This window comes from Sparus aurata, chromosome 2 (assembly GCF_900880675.1).
Source record: "Sparus aurata chromosome 2, fSpaAur1.1, whole genome shotgun sequence".
NCBI classification, from domain to species: domain Eukaryota; kingdom Metazoa; phylum Chordata; class Actinopteri; order Spariformes; family Sparidae; genus Sparus; species Sparus aurata.
Window position 1 is genome coordinate 2,748,502 of NC_044188.1, and position 20,630 is coordinate 2,769,131.

At 37.1% G+C, this 20,630-nt stretch overlaps 1 protein-coding gene across 6 annotated transcripts; it reads left to right on the forward strand.

Moving 5' to 3' along the window:
• Positions 1-1,973: 1,973 nt before the first annotated feature.
• LOC115570143 (rhomboid-related protein 4-like) lies at positions 1,974-19,863 on the forward strand. Of its 6 annotated transcripts, none has more exons than XM_030398491.1 (9): positions 8,343-9,818; positions 12,531-12,584; positions 14,426-14,581; positions 15,796-16,099; positions 16,450-16,582; positions 17,285-17,373; positions 17,948-18,004; positions 18,219-18,365; positions 18,486-19,863. In XM_030398491.1, the coding sequence occupies exons 3-9, from the start codon at positions 14,438-14,440 to the stop codon at positions 18,629-18,631; spliced, it is 1,020 nt and encodes a 339-aa protein (XP_030254351.1). In that variant the 5' UTR covers positions 8,343-9,818; positions 12,531-12,584; positions 14,426-14,437; the 3' UTR covers positions 18,632-19,863. The 6 variants fall into 6 exon arrangements, 4 of the variants coding, with proteins under 4 accessions (XP_030254351.1, XP_030254359.1, XP_030254378.1 ...); XM_030398499.1 differs by lacking the exon at positions 8,343-9,818 and adding an exon at positions 12,227-12,331; XM_030398509.1 differs by lacking the exon at positions 8,343-9,818 and adding an exon at positions 12,439-12,446.
• The last annotated feature ends 767 nt before the right edge of the window (positions 19,864-20,630 follow it).

The following is a 20,630-nucleotide window of genomic DNA, read 5'->3' on the forward strand; positions in this document are numbered from 1 at the left end:
TCCACCCAGCCTTGCCTCCGCCGAATTATTATATCACCAAACTACACGCCAACACGTTTGATGAAGACAGCCCAAAAACAACACCATGTTGCTAAGGTTTAATGTTCCCACATTCTCATGATCTCATGTTCCCATCATTCTGTGTTTCCAGGGTCCTATGTTCCCTACCTAAATATCCTGTTAAAACATTTTAACTCTCCTATTGGGTTCGGGTCAAAGCCCTGACGCTTATCCTGGGACATGACATACTATCCTGGGAAATAGGGGCCCTGTGAGAGCACATACATAGAACTAGGGAACATAGATACCTTTGTATTGTACACAAATATTTACCGTGAAAAATTGGAGAACACTTCCCACTTGTACAATGTAGTGTAACGTATGACGCTTTTACAGACTGTGTGTCCTTTTGCTTATGCTGTTTGATGGATTGCCACCGACATTTGGTTCAGATTAGTTTTTCTGAGAATGACCTGATGCCTCACCATTTCACTTGGTAACATCATCAGATAAAATTATAAATGTGTAAGTTTTAAAGCTGATGAAGCTCAACTAACAGTTGTCACATGTCTGATTACATGTCTGATTACATGTCACTGATTACATTACGTTATGCAAAATTATTGCATGTAACTTGTTTGGAGACTTGTGTTTAGATGAATCTTTTGAGGTCGGTATAAATGATCAATACATGTTGATACCCAGTTTTTACTGTGTTGATTGTTACTTCTGACTGTAATTATTATAAGTAACCCATCTCTCAGTGTGCAAAATATATCTTAAAGTCAGATTAACTCCAACGTTCACATGATAGTTTTTATCAGTGCCTGTAGTGTTTCGTACGGCAGCATGTTGCCGCCACGCAACAAAAAGAAAAACAGTTGAGTATCATGTTATGTGAAAAGTTTATTGTTATGATAAAAATGTTCATGTTTTAACATAATAATAGAAAATATCTTTTATGACATGAAAATATCTTATTATCATGTAAAAACATCTTGATATAGCATCAAAGTTTTCACGTTAAGATACTGAACTGTTTTTTTTTCATTTTGTGGCGTGTCAGCAACTCGTTTCTGTAGCTCTGAATTTTGTCTTTTGTATTTAAACTCTTTAAAAGTGTTCAGAAATAGAATGGAAACTTCCGTCTGAAATATTCTATAATAACCATCAATGATAAATGAACTTTTATTAATGATCATTTCACTGTGAACAAATAATGATCTGCTTTATGGGCAAATGATTTACAAATTGCTTCTTGTAGAGTTGCAACTGATGTTTAAAAAACTGTAAATGATTAATAGATACTGTAAAAGCAAAGCAAACTAACACGTGTCACACATGTCTGATTACATGTTACAAGAAATAATGTAAATAATGAAGATTCTCAGGAGCCATGGTGTAACAGCATGTCACCAGTTTGTGGACTTCTGTTTAGATGAATCTTGCGGTAAACTCAAGTTAACATCTTTAATGTGTCTATCAGAATCAGAATCAGAATCAGAAATCCTTTTATGTCCCGCAGGCAGGGAAATTTGTTTGTCACAGCAGCGACAGAATATTACAAAAACAGAAACATATTATAAGAACAGAAACAATAGTAAAAATAAGCAATTAAATTAAAAAGGGAAGAAATAAATAAACATATATACATATTTACATGATATAGTGCAAAATTAACAGCATTTTTTGTTTTGTTTCATTTTTGTAAATGGAGATTTTAAATACAGATAATAAATATGGTTGTTAAGGAAATTGACCAGATAGTGCAAAAACAGAAGTGACCTTTGTGCAGACATACTGCACAAAAAAAGTCATTTCACAACATGTGTCTGATCTTTTGAGGTCAGATTCCTTGGAACAGAGCCGACTGCGTCAAAGTTTCCTGTGATGATGAGATAAAGAAGTCACGTCCCTCCAGCCACTAATGACAAGCTGCTGATGAGGGTTAATATAGAGATAATCAGGTGAGAGGTGTCAGTGTTTGCTCGTCCTCAGAGCAGAATGGCTGCAGTCGCAGAGCTCTCCTTCCTGCTGTTTGCTCTCATCAACAACATTCATGCAGAAGAACGTATCGGCATCGTAGAGGAATCGGACTCTTTCACCTTCAGTCTCCCCAAGGAGGCCGACTCCTGCCTGATCTCCAGATTTGTTGGTGAGGAGAAGCTCGTCCTGTGGAATACCTCTGCCCTCTGGTCCCAGAACTCCGCAGTACCTGAAGACTTGAAACGACGACTGTCAGTTTTCAGCAGAGACAATATTTCTTTTTACATGATCCGGGACCTGATCCACTCTGACTCCGGCCAGTACCAAGAGGAGTGTTGGGGCAACGTGACGTATCAGAAAAACATCACTGTTATTGTTTGTAGTACGAGAAATGAATACAAAGTTATTGAAGTCAGAGTTGGAGAAACAGTGGACCTGCCATGTGAGGGAGCGGCTGACAATCTGGACATCCAGTGGCTCAAGACTGATTCTGGAAATAGGAACAGCATTTGGACAAGAGTTTTTGGGGACAGTGTAACATCGGTGATGGACAATGTTGAAGGAAGATCCCAAGTGGTGAAAACCTCATCAGGACTTCGTATTTACAACATCAAGTTAAGACATATCAAATATTACACCTGTCTGGTGATGAACCAACAGCAGTGTGTCAGCTTTAAAACTGTAGAGTTAAACCTACCATTTGACTGGATCCTCCACACAGTGGGAGAGACAGCTGTGTTACAGTGCCCTGCTGCTGAGTTCACTGACGACCAGCCTCCACTTTGGAAAAAGTATGAGATCTACTACAACTCTGTCTCAGTGTTGGGCAACAACTACTCACTGGTGTTTTCTTCACTTCAGTTAAATCACTCAGGTTTATACTCTTGTGAAATCTACAAACATGTTCAACGGTATTACCTGGTGGTGTGCCCCAAATCTGGCCCACCTGCTGTCGAGCTCTTCTCAGAAGGAGACAATGTCACTTTCAGATGCAGAGGTTGGGAAGAGGGTAAGGGGCACGCATTGCTCATCAAGTCAAACCAAACAGGAGGCAGATTCTTGAATGAATATTATTTAGCATCTGATTCTGATCTGAAGAGCAGACTGACCAGATTTACAGATGATGGCTTGTTGATTCTCTCTAATGTCTCACTGGAAGACACAGGAGAGTACTGGTGTGTTGTTTATGGCCCAGATGACCAGTGTGTGTCATCGTCCAGAACTGTTCTGAAGTCCAGATATAATATAATATAATATAATATAATATAATGTATATTACATTATATTATATTATATTATATTATATTATATTGTATTATAATTGTTGATGGTGGCCAATTCATGCAAATTGAACATGTTTAAACTTCAGAGTAAGATTGAGACAGATTATTGTTATTATTACTATTAATAGTAGTTGTAGTATTAATATCTGATTATAAGATGTTTTGATGTTGTTGTTGAGAGGTGAGGAAAATTTAAAAAAAAAAAAAAAAAGAGGGGTAACACTTCATAACAGCATCTTTAAAAAATGATTCAATTTATACTAAATTAAATCTTAGTTAACAGTTATTTCCCTGCTAACAAAACATGCTTTATTAACAAATGTAAATGTTGATAAACATCATGTGCAACTTTTTAATATTCATCCAAATAATGTTTACAGATGAACTACACAGTATTTATTAACATTTACAAAGTATTATCAGAGACGTTCTACTATTATCAACATCAGTTGCCACGTCACAATAAACAAGTGCTTAATAAAGAGTTTGTAAAACATCCGATCGTTTGTCAACAGTGGAATAACTATTAACTTAACTTTAATTAACTATACATTTACCATTTATTAATCACGTTCAGTAGAAAGTGTTTCCAAAAGAGGTCGTCACAATAAAGAAAACTAAATGTGATAATGTTATTGATATTGATAGCATGGGAATAAATAGCTGACAGTTATAATATTAATAATGATAATAACAGAAATATTAATAATAGTTTTAAGGTTGTCCCCTCAGTTTCTGTACTAGTTTGTGTATAGTGATGTATTATAATAATATGTATAATACCATTATGTTTTTAAGCCGCTTTAAACATGTATGCAAGTAATCTTTGAACATTTCACTGAATGTATATTTTCTAATCATTTTCCTTAAAATTAAATCTTGTTCTGATGATGATGTGATTTTGTTTTTTCAACTGTATGTGAAGGAATCTGAGTTGCTTTTATGCATTTATATATATAATAACTGTATCTTGTAGTGTTGTTAGTGCTATATAACTGTTATTATACTTTGGTCTGTATCAGTCATCTGTATAAATGATCAATACATGTTGATACCCAGTTTTTACTGTTGATTGTTACTTCTGACTGTAATTATTATAAGTAACCCATCCATCAGTGTGCAAAATATATCTTAAAGTCAGATTAACTCCAACGTTCACATTATAGTTTTTATCAGTGCCTGTAGTGTTTCGTACGGCAGCGTGTTGCCGCCACGCCACAAAAAGAAAAACAGTTCAGTATCATGTTATAATGTGAAAAGTTTATTGTTATAATAAAAATGTTCATGTTTTAACATGATAATGTAAAATATCTTTAATAGCATGAAAATATCTTATTATTATGTAAAAACATCTTGTTATATCATCAAAGTTTTCACGTTGTAACAAGATACTGAACTATTTTTCTTTTTGTGTTGTGTCAGCAACACGTTTCTGAAGCTCTGAATTTTGTCTTTTGTATTTTAACTCTTTAAAAGTGTCAGAAATAGAATGGACATATGCATCTGTAATATTTTATAATATCATCATTAATAAATAAACTTTCCTTCGTAATTGTTTCACTGTGAACAAATCATGATCTGCTTTATGAACAATTTATTGACAAATTGTTTCTTGTAGAGTTGCAACTTGTATTTATAAAACTGTAAATGATTAATAAATACTGTGTAGTTCATCTGTCAACATTATTTAGATTATATTATAAAGTTGCCTGATGAACTTGATGAATGATGCATGAAGCATCTCAGTGTTTATCAGCAGTGAAATAATAATTAGCTAAAGTTTAATTGATTATACAGTTACCATTTATTAATGATGGTTATTACAAAGTGTTACCTTATATTGATGAAACAATCACTTATATGGAAAAAGAGCTTTTTCATTTTAAATATACTTGGAACATTTAACTGTTTTGATTGATTTATTATTTAATATATTATATTTTTATATATTTATATTTGTAAAAAACACTATTTTGTTGCATTTGCTTACTCAGTTTTTTTTTTTTTTTCTTTTTCATTTTAGTGTCTACAAGAAATACAGTTGTCTAATTGCACATTATTTTGCCAGCACAGAAGCACCCGCCCCCTAACACGCAGCCTCGGACGTCTCATTGGTTAATTCCAGCATCGCCTGCCGCGGATTGGTTGGTGCAGATGTCCTTTCAAAGTCTGGGGCGGGTCGCAGCCCGTCAGTAGAAAGCGAACGTTGGTGCGTTCATGGACGACGGTGAAAAAGTCCGACATTCCAGCTCCCTCCCAGCCTCGGCTAAGGGCGGTGCTTTCACGTATGAGGTTGCCATGAGATCATTAACAAGAAATAAGTAGGAATTTAAAAAGATTATAATTCATCAAGCGTACCTCGCACATAACATTTGATGCGTTCATGATATAGGAAGCACTTTGGAATATCTGGCTTTGAAAAAGAGCTATGTGAGTACATTTTACTTACTAACATTACTGTATCAAAACACAAACAATCAATAAAATACACAGGATAGTAATTGTTTTGTTGTCACAATAATTAAAATGATTAGGCCTACATCAAAAATACACGATTAATCAATATTGTTTTTTCATGTGACATGCAAATAATTACAAAAAAAATGCTTCTTTCTTTTTCAACCCGAATCAAATGTGAGAAAAATGGAACATCCTGCAGCTTTGTCTCACTGTGTTCCAGCATACTAAATATACAAATTCCGACAAGGACAAAACCACAAATCTCCATGATATGACTATCCAAACAGTGCTATCTTAACTTATGATTGCACCATCAACATAAACATGTTGATGGAGATTCCCACTTTGTTATTCTGTTTAGCGTCCTCGATATTCTAACATAAAGAGCAAAACATTTAATTGTTTAAACAAATGTTAAAAACTTCAATGTCATTGTGAAGATGGTGTTGATTGTATTATTAAGCAATGACTTACTTTGAACATTTTTTGGTCTTCTCCAGCATCACCCATTGTGAACAATGAAACAAAACATCAAACCTGGATACAAACAAACAATTTCCCTGGTGTGGAAAACCAAATTCAGTTCGATCATCTTGATTAAATTCTTGGAAAAAATATGCAATGTTTTCCTCAAAGCACACTATTCAAAAAAAACAGGGCAAAAAACATCTTATTTCAGCATAATTTTAAACGCACTGTATTTAATGATAACAAGACAGCGACATCTTGTGGTGAGAGTGAAAAACTGCAAAAACTCTTTATTGTAGGCTGAGCTGCTCACTGGAAAACAAAGCTGAGAAAACTCTTAAAACATAACCTTTCAGCTCTGCTTTCCTCAGTTCAGCTTCAGAGATTACATCTTTTTTAGTCCAACAACAATGCATGTTCAATCACAAATGATCAACAGGTGCACTAAGTGACTACCTATAGTAACATAAGAGTATTTAGGGGGGTCTTACTTATGATAGCAAGTCCATATGCAATACATACAGTTACTGAGTTTCATGAAGTTTGGTTGAGACATTAGGAGCATATCTATGTCACTGTTGTCCTATGTTCCCACATTCTTGTGGGCTTAAGTTCCCATGATCCTCTGTTCCCACACACTTCATGGCCCTATGTTCCCAGAGTCCGATTGAGATGTCTGGACAGCGACACATTCTGAGCTATGATTTAACAATGACCAGTTGTTTCTCCTTTTGTGAATTACGGAATGTGGACAGTGTTGGGTTTACAGGTCCAGGTGTCCCCAGAGTCGTTATTTCAGCTCTCTGTGTGCATTAGAGGTTAGCTAGAGGGTTAAAGGTTAGCTAGAAGGTGAAGCCCCGACAGGGTACTAAAACTGAGTTTGGCCCTCATGCCAGATCGTTGGAGATGTCTAAACGTTTACATTTCCATGGATGGCCAGAGGGACAATCCGGTCAACTTCAGAGGGCGAGGAGTGACAGCAGCAGAGTTAGGTGATTTACAGATGATGAGCAGGGAGGCAGACTAACTCTTCTTTCACCTATTGGATAGATGGACCCTCAATCCACCAAAGTGACCAATTAGAAGAAGTAGGTAGGTGCAGGCGAAGGGACTAAAAAAAGGACCACACAGGCACAGTTGGGTGGTTACTTGTAGATTTCCTCGATCGAAGGCTCTAGAGGATTTCTGGTAGAGCAGAGGTCAAAGTCTTTGCCATAGATTAGGGACACTGGGTGTGGCCACACTGGTTCGGATGCAGGCTTGAGATCTGTTTCAGTAAAGATTGCTCTATCATCACACCCAGCCTTGCCTCCGCCGAATTATTATATCACCAAACTACACACCAACACGTTTGATAAAGACAGGCCAGAAACAACACTTTGTTGCTAAGGTTTAATGTTCCCACATTCTCATGGTCTCAGTGTTCCCATCGTTCTGTGTTTCCAGGGTCCTATGTTCCCTACCTAAATATCCTGTTAAAACATTTTAACTCTCCTATTGGGTTTGGGTCAAAGCCCTGACGCTAATCCTGGGACATAACATACTACCCTGGGAAATAGGGGCCCTGTCAAGCACATACATAGAACTAGGGAACATAGATAATTTTGTATTGTACTCAAATATTTCCCATGTAAAATTGGAGAACACTTCCCACTTGTACAATATAGTGTAACATGTGTCGCTTTCACAGACTGCGCGTCCTTTTGCTTTTGCTGTTGGATGGATTGCCACTGACATTTGGTTCAGATTAGTTTTTCTGAGAATGAACCGTTGCCTCACACTTTCATTTCACTTGGTGACATCATCAGGTAAAATCATAAATGTGTATGTTTTACAGCTGATGAAGCTCAGTGTAAATAATCAAAACAAACAAACAGTCGTCACACATGTCTGATTACATGTTACTGATTACATTATGTTGTGCAAATAATGAAAATTATTGCATGTCACTAGTTTGTGGACTTCTGTTTAGATGAATCTTGTAGTAAACTCAAGTTAACATCTTTAATATGTCTAAAAGTCATTTCACAACATGTGTCTAATCTTTTGATTAGGTTCCTTGGTACAGAGCCGAATGCGTCAAAGTTTCCTGTGATGATGAGATAAAGAAGTCACGTTCCTCCAGCCACTAATAACAAGCTGCTGATGAGGGTTAATATAGAGATAATCAATTGAGAGGTGTCAGTGTTTGCTCGTCCTCAGAGCAGAATGGCTGCAGTCACAGAGCTCTCCTTCCTGCTGTTTGCTCTCATCAACAACATTCATTCAGAAGAACATATCATCATCGTAGAGGAATCGGACTCTTTCACCTTCAGCCTCCCCGAGGAGGCCGACTCCTGCCTGATCTCCAGATTTGTTGGTGAGGAGAAGCTCGTCCTGTGGAATACCTCTGCCCTCTGGTCCCAGAACTCCACAGTACCTGAAGAATTGAAACAACGACTGTTAGTTTTCAGCAGAGACAATATTTCTTTTTACATGATCTGGAACCTGACCCACTCAGACTCCGGCCAGTACCAAGAGAAGTGTTGGGGCAACGTGACATATGAGAACAACATCACTATCATTGTTTGTAGTACGATACATTTTCACAGAGGAGTTGATGTTACAGTTGGAGAAACAGTGGACCTGCCATGTGAGGGAGCGGCTGACAATCTGGACATCCAGTGGCTCAAGACTGATTCTGAATATTGGGACGACATTTGGACAAGAGTTTTTGGGGACAGTGTAACATCGGTGATGGATGATGTTGAAGGAAAATCCCAAGAGGTGAAAACCTCATCAGGACTTCGTATTTACAACTTCAAGTTAACACGGTTAAAATTTTACACCTGTCTGGTGATGAACCAACAGCAGTGTGTCAGCAGTCACTCTGTAAAGTTAGAACTACCATCAGAGTGGATCCTCCACACAGTGGGAGAGACAGCTGTGTTACAGTGCCCTGCTGTTGAGTTCACTGACGGCCAGCCACCACTTTGGAAAAAGTATAATGAGAACTCCTCCAGCTCAGAGGTGGAAAACAACTACTCACTGGTGTTTTCATCACTTCAGGTAAATCACTCAGGTTTTTACTCTTGTGAAATCTACAACCATGTTCAATGGTATTACCTGGCGGCATGCCCCAAATCTGACCCACCTGCTGTCGAGCTCTTCTCAGAAGGAGACAATGTCACTTTCAGATGCAAAGGTTGGGAAGAGGGTAAGGGGCACCTCTGGTTCATCAAGTCAAACCAAACAGAAGGCAGACGCTTGGTTCAATATGATTTAACATCTGATCTGAAGAGCAGGCTAAACATATCTGAAGATGACGGCTTGATGATTCTCTCTAATGTCTCACTGGAAGACACAGGAGAGTACTGGTGTGCCGTGATTGGCCCAGATGACCAGTGTGCGTCATCCTCCAGAACTGTTCTGAAGTCCAGAGAGCCCTCTGGGATGGACTTCACCCTCTACACGGTGAGGTCCTCACTGCTCCCTGGTCTGCTGGTGATCCTCTGTGTTGTTGTGGTCGCTGTGAACCAGAGGACCAGGAGAGGAGAGCAGCGTCCAGCTCAGACAGACAGTTAATAAACAAACTGTATGTTCATACTTACTCATCATCATGGTTCATCACCTGTTGTACATGTAAGTACTCATTTCATCTCTAATACAGGAGGTTCTATGTTATATAACATTATATTATATTATATTATATTATATAACATTATATATGTTGATGGTGGCCAATTCATGCCAATTGAACATGTTTAAACTTCAGAGAAAGATGGAGACAGATTATTGTTATTATTACTATTAATAGTAGTTGTAGTATTATTATCTGATTATAAGACGTTTTGATGTTGTTGTTGTTGAGAGGTGAGGAAAATTTAAAAAATAAATAAAAAGAGGGGTAACACTTCATAACAACATCTTTAAAAAATGATTCAATTTATACTAAATTAAATCTCAGTTAATAGTTATTTCACTGCTAACAAAACATGCTTTATTAACAAATTTAAATGTTGATCAACATCATGTGCAACTTTTTAATATTCATCCAAATAATGTTTACAGATGAACTACACAGTATTTATTAACATTTACAAAGTGTTATCAACATCAGTTGCCACGTCACAATAAACAAGTGCTTAATAAAGAGTTTGTAAAACATCTGATTGTTTGTCAACAGAAGAATAACTATTAACTTTAATTATCTCTACATTTACCATTTATTAATCACGTTCAGTAGAAAGTGTTTCCAAAAGAGGTCGTCACAATAAAGAAAACTAAATGTAATAATGTTATTGATATTTATAGCATGGGAATAAATAGCTGACAGTTATAATATTAATAATGATAATAACAGAAATACTAATTATAGTTTTAAGGTTGTCCCCTCAGTTTCTGTACTAGTTTGTGTATAGTGATGTATAATGATAATAATAATAATAATAATAATAATAATAATAATAATAATAATAATAATAATTATAATAATATGTATAATAACTTTATGTTTTTAAGTCGCTTTAAACATGTATGCAAGTAATCTTTGAACATTTCACTGAATGTATATTTTCTATCTTTTTCCTTGAAATTAAATCTTGTTCTGATGATTATGTGATTTTGTTTTTTCAACTGTATGTGAAGAAATCTGAGTTGTTTTTATGCATTTATATATATAATAACTGTATCTTGTAGTGTTGTTAGTGCTATATAACTGTTATTATAGTTTGATCTGTATCAGTCATCTGTATAAATGAACAATACATGTTGATACCCAGTTTTTACTGTGTTGATTGTTACTTCTGATTGTAATTATTATAAGTAACCCATCTCTCAGTGCAAAATATATCTTAAAGTCAGATTAACTCCAACGTTCACATTATAGTTTTTATCAGTGCCTGTAGTGTTTCGTACGGCAGCGTGTTGCCGCCACGCCACAAAAAGAAAAACAGTTCAGTATCATGTTATAATGTGAAAAGTTTATTGTTATAATAAAATGTTCATGTTTTAACATGATAATGTAAAATATCTTTAATAACATGAAAAGATCTTGTTATTATGTAAAAACATCTTGTTATAGCATCAAAGTTTTCACGTTGTAACAAGATACTGAACTATTTTTCTTTTTGTGTTGTGTCAGCAACACGTTTCTGAAGCTCTGAATATTGTCTTTTGTATCTAAACTCTAAAAGTGTTCAGAAATAGAATGGAAATATGCATCTGTAATATTTTATAATATCATCATTAATAAATAAACTTTCATTCGTAATTGTTTCACTGCGAACAAATCATGATCTGCTTCAGGAACAATTTATTGACAAATTGTTTCTTGTAGAGTTGCAACTTGAGTTCATAAAACTGTAAATGATTAATAAATACTGTGTAGTTGATCTGTAAATATTATTTAGATGATATTATAAAGTTGCCTGATGAACTTGATAAATGATGCATGAAGCATCTCATTGTTTATCAGCAGTGAAATAATTATTAGCTTAAGTTTAATTAATTATACCATTTAGTTATGATATATTATTATTATAAAGTGTTACCTATTGATCAAACAATGATTTATATGGAAAAACTGATTATAAATGAAAAATATAATCAGGTCAAAAAGAGCTTTTACCATTTTAAATATACTTGGAACATTTTACTGTTTTGATTGATTTTATTATTTCATAAATTATATTTCAAAATAAAAAACACTATTTTGCGGCCAGTGCCCCCGTAACTCTGAGTCTGGACCCCCCTGTGGCCCCCCTGACAGGGAGTCTGCATTAATAATACAATGACAGATTTCTTGCACTGATTTTGTTCTGAAGGGAAAGGCAGAAATAAAGTGTCTCAGCAGTTTACTACCCAATCAAAATTGCTGAAATTGTAAACACTGCTTTGTCTGAATGAGGGATTTGTCCTTTTTTCCAGGTTGTATGTGCCCCCTAACAAAAAAGCCAGCCCCAACCTGGCCCCCCTATTAAAACTGGTCTAGAACCGCCACTGGTCATTTCACAACATGTGTCTAATCTTTTGATTAGTTTCCTTGGTACAGAGCCGAATGCGTCAAAGTTTCCTGTGATGATGAGATAAAGAAGTCACGTTCCTCCAGCCACTAATGACAAGCTGCTGATGAGGGTTGATATAGAGATAATCAGGTGAGAGGTGTCAGTGTTTGCTCGTCCTCAGAGCAGAATGGCTGCAGTCGCAGAGCTCTCCTGCCTGCTGTTTGCCCGACAGTCTTGTTTGTACTTTTGTTAATCATTCAAGTCAGTAGGTGGCGCTGTGGCGAAGGAATGTACAGTGGCATTGTTTAATTTTTTCAGGACTTAAGTTTCGTTTCTGGCTCTTTCACAGTTGGGCTGGGTGGAGATAAACATGCCTTGCTGATCATTAACAGTCGGATGAGCTGTGAGTATAAAAGTTTATATGTTTATTGAGATATTTTATCAGAATGTGTTCTGGACGAAAACTTTGACGCCTTGTTGTCAGTGTTTTTATCACATGTCTTAATCAGCTGCTCCTTCAGCATGCAGAGGAAGAGTAGGAGTTATTATAGTCTGTTCCTTGTTGTTTGCCTGCTCGTTAGATAATAAAAAAACAAAGTGTAAATGGGAGGAATTATGTTGTACTATGCTGTACATTTCATGTTGCATTTTTTCACGTCATCGTTTGTGTCACTATCAGTGACGGACTGGGAACAAAAAGCGGCCCTGGCATTTTCACCCACCAGCGGCCCACGGAAGGGGGGTGCGCACGCGCAATTTGTAACGCACGTAAAGAACAGGCACTTTTGATAGCCCCGGTGATAGTAAACGTAAATACCCAAGCTATAAACAACTACACCCCAATACATAAAACACATTAATAAATCATCAGAGCCAGCCGCTCCATAATACAAACGTGTCTTACCGTCACGCAGTCATCCATGTCTACCTCTTCATCCTCCTCTTGCTCATATTCCTCACTGTCCTGTCTTTCTCCCAGGTGTGCTGGTGCTAACAGTATTAGCGCTAGTGTTAGCTGAAGCTGCACTTGATTTTAAAAACAAATCAGTCGGTTTGCAGCATTTTTCACCGTCAACCTACAGTGCTCTCTGAGATTTCTCTCTTTTTCTCCGCTCCCACCTTGTGTCGCTTGATACCTCGATTAATTTTTTTGCTAGCTTAAACTCAGTCAACTTCCAACTTCCAACCTCCAACTTCCAACAACTCAGACGGTCCACTCGATTCAGTCTTGAAATTCCCAGAAGGCATTGCTTCATTTTAACTTTTGCAAACAGCTATTCAAATAAAAAAATGCAGGTAGATTTGTTTTATTTCAAACCATGCACGTTTTTGAACATCTGAATAAGACATTTCGCTACAAAACAATGCAGAGTAATATAAAAGTTTGTGACTGTATAAGGTAACCATGACTGTGATATAGTGACTCGTATGTGGCATATAAATAGTGATTAGATCGTCCGCCAGTCAGTATATTGGATTAAGAGAAATTTGGTTTCCCTTTGGCTTCAAAACTTTATTGACGCTCGAAACAGCCGGGAGAAACGAGCTTGGGATCGCTCTGTGATTTGTCGGTCAGCCTGAATGGCCCATGAGGACCGCTGGCCATTTATTCATTTGCGGCCGCATTTTGACGCAGCCGCCCCGCTATATTCATTTATTTATTTATTTAGCCTATTTATTCATTTGCGGCCGCCTATTGATGCAGCCGCTCCGCTCTATATTTATTTATTCATTTATTTATTTATTTATTTGTGATGCGGCCGGCGGCCGCAGTGGCATTTGCTCACATTGCCCAATGGCCAGTCCGTCCCTGGTCACTATTGTGTATTTTTATTGTTGTTTTTTGCTGCTGGCTGCACCGCAAATTGCCCTCCGGGAACAATAAAGATCTCTTGACTTGACTTGACTTGACTTGAATTGACTTTTGTGATTAAGAGAAGCAGAATGGTGCTGAACATAATAAATGTGCAGTCAAAAATTAAGTAGGTATGTTGTTGTACAATTCCTGGTTTGTGAATATACAATAATACACACTATTTATTTATTTTTACCATAAAATCCTGATTAAAACTATATTTAAAAAGCCATCGAGGCAAAAAGCAGGAATGTTTCCTTCATTTATTATTGTTGTTAAATTGCACGTTTGCTGTGGAGTTTTGTTGTCAAACAAACCTTTAACAAAGTCATTGAATCGCCTGAAAATGTTGTAATATTCAACTTTTCCCATCAATCATCTCCCCTCAGGGTGTTTCCAGTATGCAGAGGGGTTTCCAGCTGGGCCTGCTGCTCCTGGTTGTCCAGCTGTTCCATGAGGGTCTGGGTAACATCCCAGCAGTCACCCTGTCTGTGCTGGGATTCAATGTGTATCTTTACATGTTCCCCGCTGCTCCACTGGTGGAGGTAATTCACCTGTGCAACACAGAGTGATGTAGGGATGACGTATTTTTGTAGGAAGTTAACATCCCATAGATCCTGAAAAATCTGTGGGATTATTGAATTGGATTTTGGATTATCGCTGAAAATAATCTCTGTGACAAACACTTCTGTTGTATAATTCTGACACATGTTGTCCATTAAAATAATCTCCACAGATGAACACCACTGTTGTGATTATTAAAGCGTAAATTAAATGTGTAGCAGTAAAAAGCTAATGTTAGGCTACAAACAGACAACATCACAGTCACATGACTTAAACGTCACCACCACTAAGAGTCTTACTGCACAATTACTTTATAGGTTTTCTATAAACTGATCAGTGTACAAGTTGTAAAGTCAGAACAGTTTGTAACTAAAGTCGGCCTGTTAAGATGGACTGGTGAGTAAATGATTCTCGCTGTGATGACGTTTAACTTCCCCGACAACCTCTGTAGTCTCATTTAGAAACTTGTAAGAGCTTTATAATTAAACTGCAGCACATTCAATGATGTATTTTATATCCTAAAACAAAACATGTAAATATCTTCAACCTCCAGTAACCACACACCTTATTTCAAGCTTTTAACTGAAAACCAATTTAAAAAAACCCACATAGACTTTTAGACGATGGAACCAAAGTGCAGAAATGAAAACTGATTTCCAGATTTTAGGATCACAAACTACATCACTCTATACTTAAAGTTCGTATATCGTACAGAAACATATCTTTAACTTAAAGTCTAGTGTGCATGTTTAAAAATGTATAATGTAATGTAAATTTTCTATGTCTGCTTCTTGACTTGCAGTATCCCCTTGTTCTTATTATTTACCGTTATGCACCAAAACACCAAAGATCATTCCTTGTTTGTCAAAACTTACCTGCCAATAAACCTGTTTGAGTGTGACTATTTCCTGTCTCCACTGGTTGCCCGGCAACTGGTCCTGGCCAAGAAACATAAGGTACATGTTAATTTATCGTTTATTATAAAACGCAGGATTGCATAAAGAAATGAAAGCTCATAAACTCCCCCATGCTCCAAATAACACAGAAGATATATACAGTTATCCATATAGAAATATTTTTGTAATTTAGTTTTAAATGCATGTATGTATGTAAATGTACTCCACCACTGATTGTTATTGCTTATATTAGATCACTGTGATTGTTGATCATTACTTTCCTTCCATCCAATCTTCAGGCCTGTGTGAGCCTCCATCATGTGTACAGGAATAAAGAGTGGCGTCGCCTCTTCCTGTCCCCCCTGCACCACGTGGATGACTGGCACCTCTACTTCAACATGGCGTCCTTCCTCTGGAAAGGCATCAGGCTGGAGCGACGTCTGGGTGGAGGCTGGTTCCTCTACATGCTGTCGGTCTTCTCTCTGCTCACCGATCTGGTGTATCTCCTGCTGCAGGCAGCGCTGACGCAACTCATCGACGACCCTGATCCGTTGGTGAGAATGTTTGCCGCTCAAAGCAACGAGTGTGCTGTCGGCTTCTCAGGTACAAACTACAAACGTGTTTGTTTTAAGCTTTAATTTCTAGCAGGGGTTGACCTTTAAAAGTATAAAGTATAATTTTGAGGTACTTCACTTGAGTATTTCTATTTTCTTCTGCTTTATTCTTCCTCTCTACCACATTTATTTGATACATTTAGTTAGTAGTTACTTTACAGATTCATATCATTTAGTGTTCATAGGCTGTTAATTTTGACGTGTTACCAATCAGATATTGGTGTGGGCAGGATGTTGTGTGAGAGGATGTTGCATCAGAGCCAATGTAACACATCTTTTAAATTTATTTAATTGATTAGCAATCTGACAGAAAAATCACTGATACAATTCTGCTCCTAGGTGTCCTGTTTGCTCTGAAGGTGGTCTGTAACCATTACAACCCCGGAGGTGTGACCTACGTGCTCCATTTTCGTGTGTCCAACCGATTCGCTAGCTGGGTGGAGCTGGTGCTGATCTACCTAATCAATCCTAGGTGAGATACGACACCAATTAATTATTTAAATGACCTGAAAACATACTAATTCTGTAATCTGGTCCCACTTGAAATGAAGCATATTAAATATGTTAAAGATGTCAATGTGCAGATTAAATTTACTGGAGAGGAGGTTTGTATGGAAGCCCTGAGGGGAAAGTGAGAATTTGTTCCTGGTGAAGTCCAATCAAACCCATTTTGTAAAAAAAAGGTCAGAGGAATTTTTCCACACACACACACAAAAAAAAAAAAATATTGCAATAAAAACAAATTAAAAATCGTGTAAATACAACACTTTCATGAGTTAAATTGTTTTCTGTTTTCCTATAAACAATGTATGTATATGTAAATAACATATTAGTTTTTTGTTTTTTCAGTAAAAAATTTGCAATAACCAAAAAAATCTTTTCATAGATGGAAAAAAAGGAAGGAACTTCTTTTGAATCATAATCACAGAAGAAAACACTTTAGATCAGACTCACTCATCAGTTCTCACTTGTCCCTCCGGGCTACCGTAGAGTGGTGATTAACACAGAAACTTTAAAGAAAACAAGCAAAGAAAGTAATAAATCACTGGAGAAACAGTCTGAAGCTTTCAAACGTTTGCAGTCACCTCTCTAAGTCACAGTGAATTGTGCTGATTATAATTCTGTAAAACGATGTAATTCTGTATTTTTTGTCCTGCTCTGCGCTCTTCTTCAGGTCCTCTTTGATTGGCCACCTGGCAGGTATCCTGGTGGGTCTGTTGTTCACTCTGGGCCCTCTGAAGACCATCATGCAGACATGTGCAGGTCTGAACGTGTGTGTATGTTGATTTCTTAAACATTTAACATGGAACATTTCTGCATTAAAATGTCGACTAACCCTTTGTTATATATTCAAACCACAGAAATGTACCAGATTAATTTACAGTGGTAGTTTTTTAACAATGAAGACAACAACTCCCATGATCCCACGCTACATGTCCTCTTTAGACGGAGGCAGGATCAGTGTTCTTCCTCCTATTACAAAACAGACCCATTCTTTGCCGTTCATTTCATACATTATAACTTCACTTTAAGCTGATTAATTCTAAATTAATTAATTCTCTTATTTTAAAGAGTAAATAAAAAGCTTTCCAACTGGCCCTGTCCTTGCGCTTTCCCTGTCACTTTTTACTGTGACATCAGTATTTACTCCTGAAGAACAGTTAAAGCAAGAAAGTTGTCCAGTGCCAGTTTAAATATTTGATTATAATCCCTTAAATTGTGTACGCCACTGATCCAGATCTGTATATATCTGAATGTAAACTGTGTCAAAGAGTCAGAGCGTGTTACCAAAACTTGTAATATTCACAAAAGGTCTCTTTTGTTTGCCCTCCACCAGAGATCGTGTCTTCAGATGGAAATAACCTGCGACCAGGTTCATACTTCAGCTATTCAGGTAACAGCATTTGAGAAAACATCCTTATAGTGGGATGTAAAATATAAGATACAGAGATTATAAATGATGACGGTTATTCAGTAACTTAAATCCACTGAAGGTAGCAGGACGTGCTAGGAGAAGTGCATAAATCCATCCTTTATTTCTTACTGTTGTGTTAATGTGTATTTAATCTAAATGTATTGTCTGTATGTGTGTAAATGTTTGTGCGCAGGCTACAGTGGGACAAGACGAGATTACTCAGAAGATCCACAGCATGAACAAACCAATATGACGTCTGATTACAGAGAATCTGACATCGCAGGACTGACTGAGGAAGAGCAGATAGAACTGGCGATCAGAAACAGCCTGAATATTCGAGGTATGAGAGACAAATAATGCAGTAAGTGGCTGATGTGTGCTTTAGCTTCAAGTCACTGTGAATAAGAGCTGAATAAATATTTGAAATATACAGATTTAGTAAGAATATCTAACTTTTTAGGAACACCCAGGCGGGAAGAAGCTGCACCTCACCGTTCTGGTTTCCAGCCCACTGAGGAGGAGTTGAGACTTGAGGAGATCCGGCGGAGTCGACTGAGGAGGTTTGACCCGGGAGTTTCCCAACAACGCAGCAGAAGGAGGCTGTAATGATGTCAGAATGATGAAACACTGAGCTCCAGTACATCCCAGCTGATATTTTCTTTATTGTGGTTATTTCTACGTTGTCGGGGCAGCTGCTGCTTTCTGTAAAGTTATTATCGTATTCTGGTCTGTTGATGCTTCTTCCAATTTTGAAGTGGCTGGGTTAGTTTCTGTAGTATTTACAACAGCGGGAAACTTTGCTCCATTTTGCCTCAGTTTTCTACCTTTTGAGCAAAAGGGAACACCATAACCCTTTTTCTCAGTTTTCTCAGGTCATGTCGCATCAATTTTAAAAATATTTGTGTATTTCTGCTGTAAAGACGGACCTGATTTATGAAGGAGACATTTTTTCAGCGGGGAAATACGTCTTTAAATTACCATTCAGATAAAGTCAAAATTATCAACAATACACTACAACATATCGTAGAGATAAGATTTTAATTATTTGATAAAATGTATTATTACACATGTTGTTTGCTGTGTTTTGTAAAACATCCACACACACAAGAAATTGTAAAAAAATCTAACAGCCAGTGGATTAAAGACAGCTGATCTTTGTTGATAAAACAGAAATAACATGATGTGTGATACTTGAATTTACTTAATACTTGAACATCAGAAGTTTCCCTCAATTTTGCAGTAAAGTTATTTAATTAATACACATTGATTCAACATGATAGAAAGCTCACAGTTTAGTGCAGCGACCAACAGCATCACTGAGGCCGCTCTTCCTCCATCCTCCTCTTCCTCAGTGGTGATCCTCACAGCCACTTCCTGCTTGGTGATGTCATCCTGAGTGGCCACAGGAGCGTTGTTGTGATCTTCCTCACAGATGAAAGAGGAAGAAGAAGCGGAGGAGTCTGTGTGGTCAACAGGTGTTGGCACAACGTTGAAGGAGATGAAGCCGATGAGGATGACCACCAGTGAGACCAGTAGAGTCCAAAGAACTGAGGAAAAGGATATATTTCATTATGTGAAGTGAGGTGATGCAGTCAGGGGGAGACACTTTGTTCAGTAAAACTTCAGGCCATGCGAACTCACTTGCAGCTGATGGATAGTAGAGGGAAAACCAGAGTACAAACCAGAGTAAATTTATTTATTTAGTGTGATTCTCAGATTCAGAACATGATGAAACATTTTGGTTGTTTAAAGGTCATTTAAAGAACTTCGGATTCACATGTTTTTTATTATAAACTGTTTATATACAGGATGCTGTATTAAAACACAAGCACATGAAATCAAACTCTAGCCCTCATTATTGTTCATTAACACTGCTACGTCACTGTAAAGTTAGCAGGTCACCGTAACCCAGAAACTGGGGCAGGATGAAGCAATATGAGCCTGTACATGTGTTCGAGAGGATGAGACTGATATTCTATATTTTAACATACTTTATGATTTATTTTATTTATTTGTGTGTGTGTGTGTGTGTGTGTGTGTGTGTGTGTGTCCACTCACATTGTACTGGAAAAGGGAAACCCCACAGAAGAGGCTGAAGAGGTCTGCAGGGCACTGGACCTGACCGAAATGATCACTTAATTAGTCTTACTTTGAAAGTACACCAGATGTAATTAGTTGTGATGTGCAGTTCTTCCCTGTGGCCACTAGAGGGCCGTGACAATACAGTAACAATGCAGTACAGAGCGCCACGCGCCCTCTAGTGGTCAGATTGAAGAACTGCAACACATGTAATTAGATTTCCGGTGAATACTTCAAAATAAAGGGAGAAAAACTGAATCCAAGAAATTACAGTTAAAGATATTAACTAATCTACAGTACTGATTTATATTTTGTCATTAATTAAAGGTGCACTATGTAGTTTTGGAGAGGAAATGTTAAACATTAATGTTGTTTATTTATTTTAATAGCTGATGAAGCTCAATGTTTCTTATGTTTTACTGATGCAGTAATTAAGCAAAGCAAACTAACACATGTCACATATGTCTGATTACATGTTACAAGAAATAATGCAAATAATGAAGATTCTCAGGAGCCATGGTTCAAC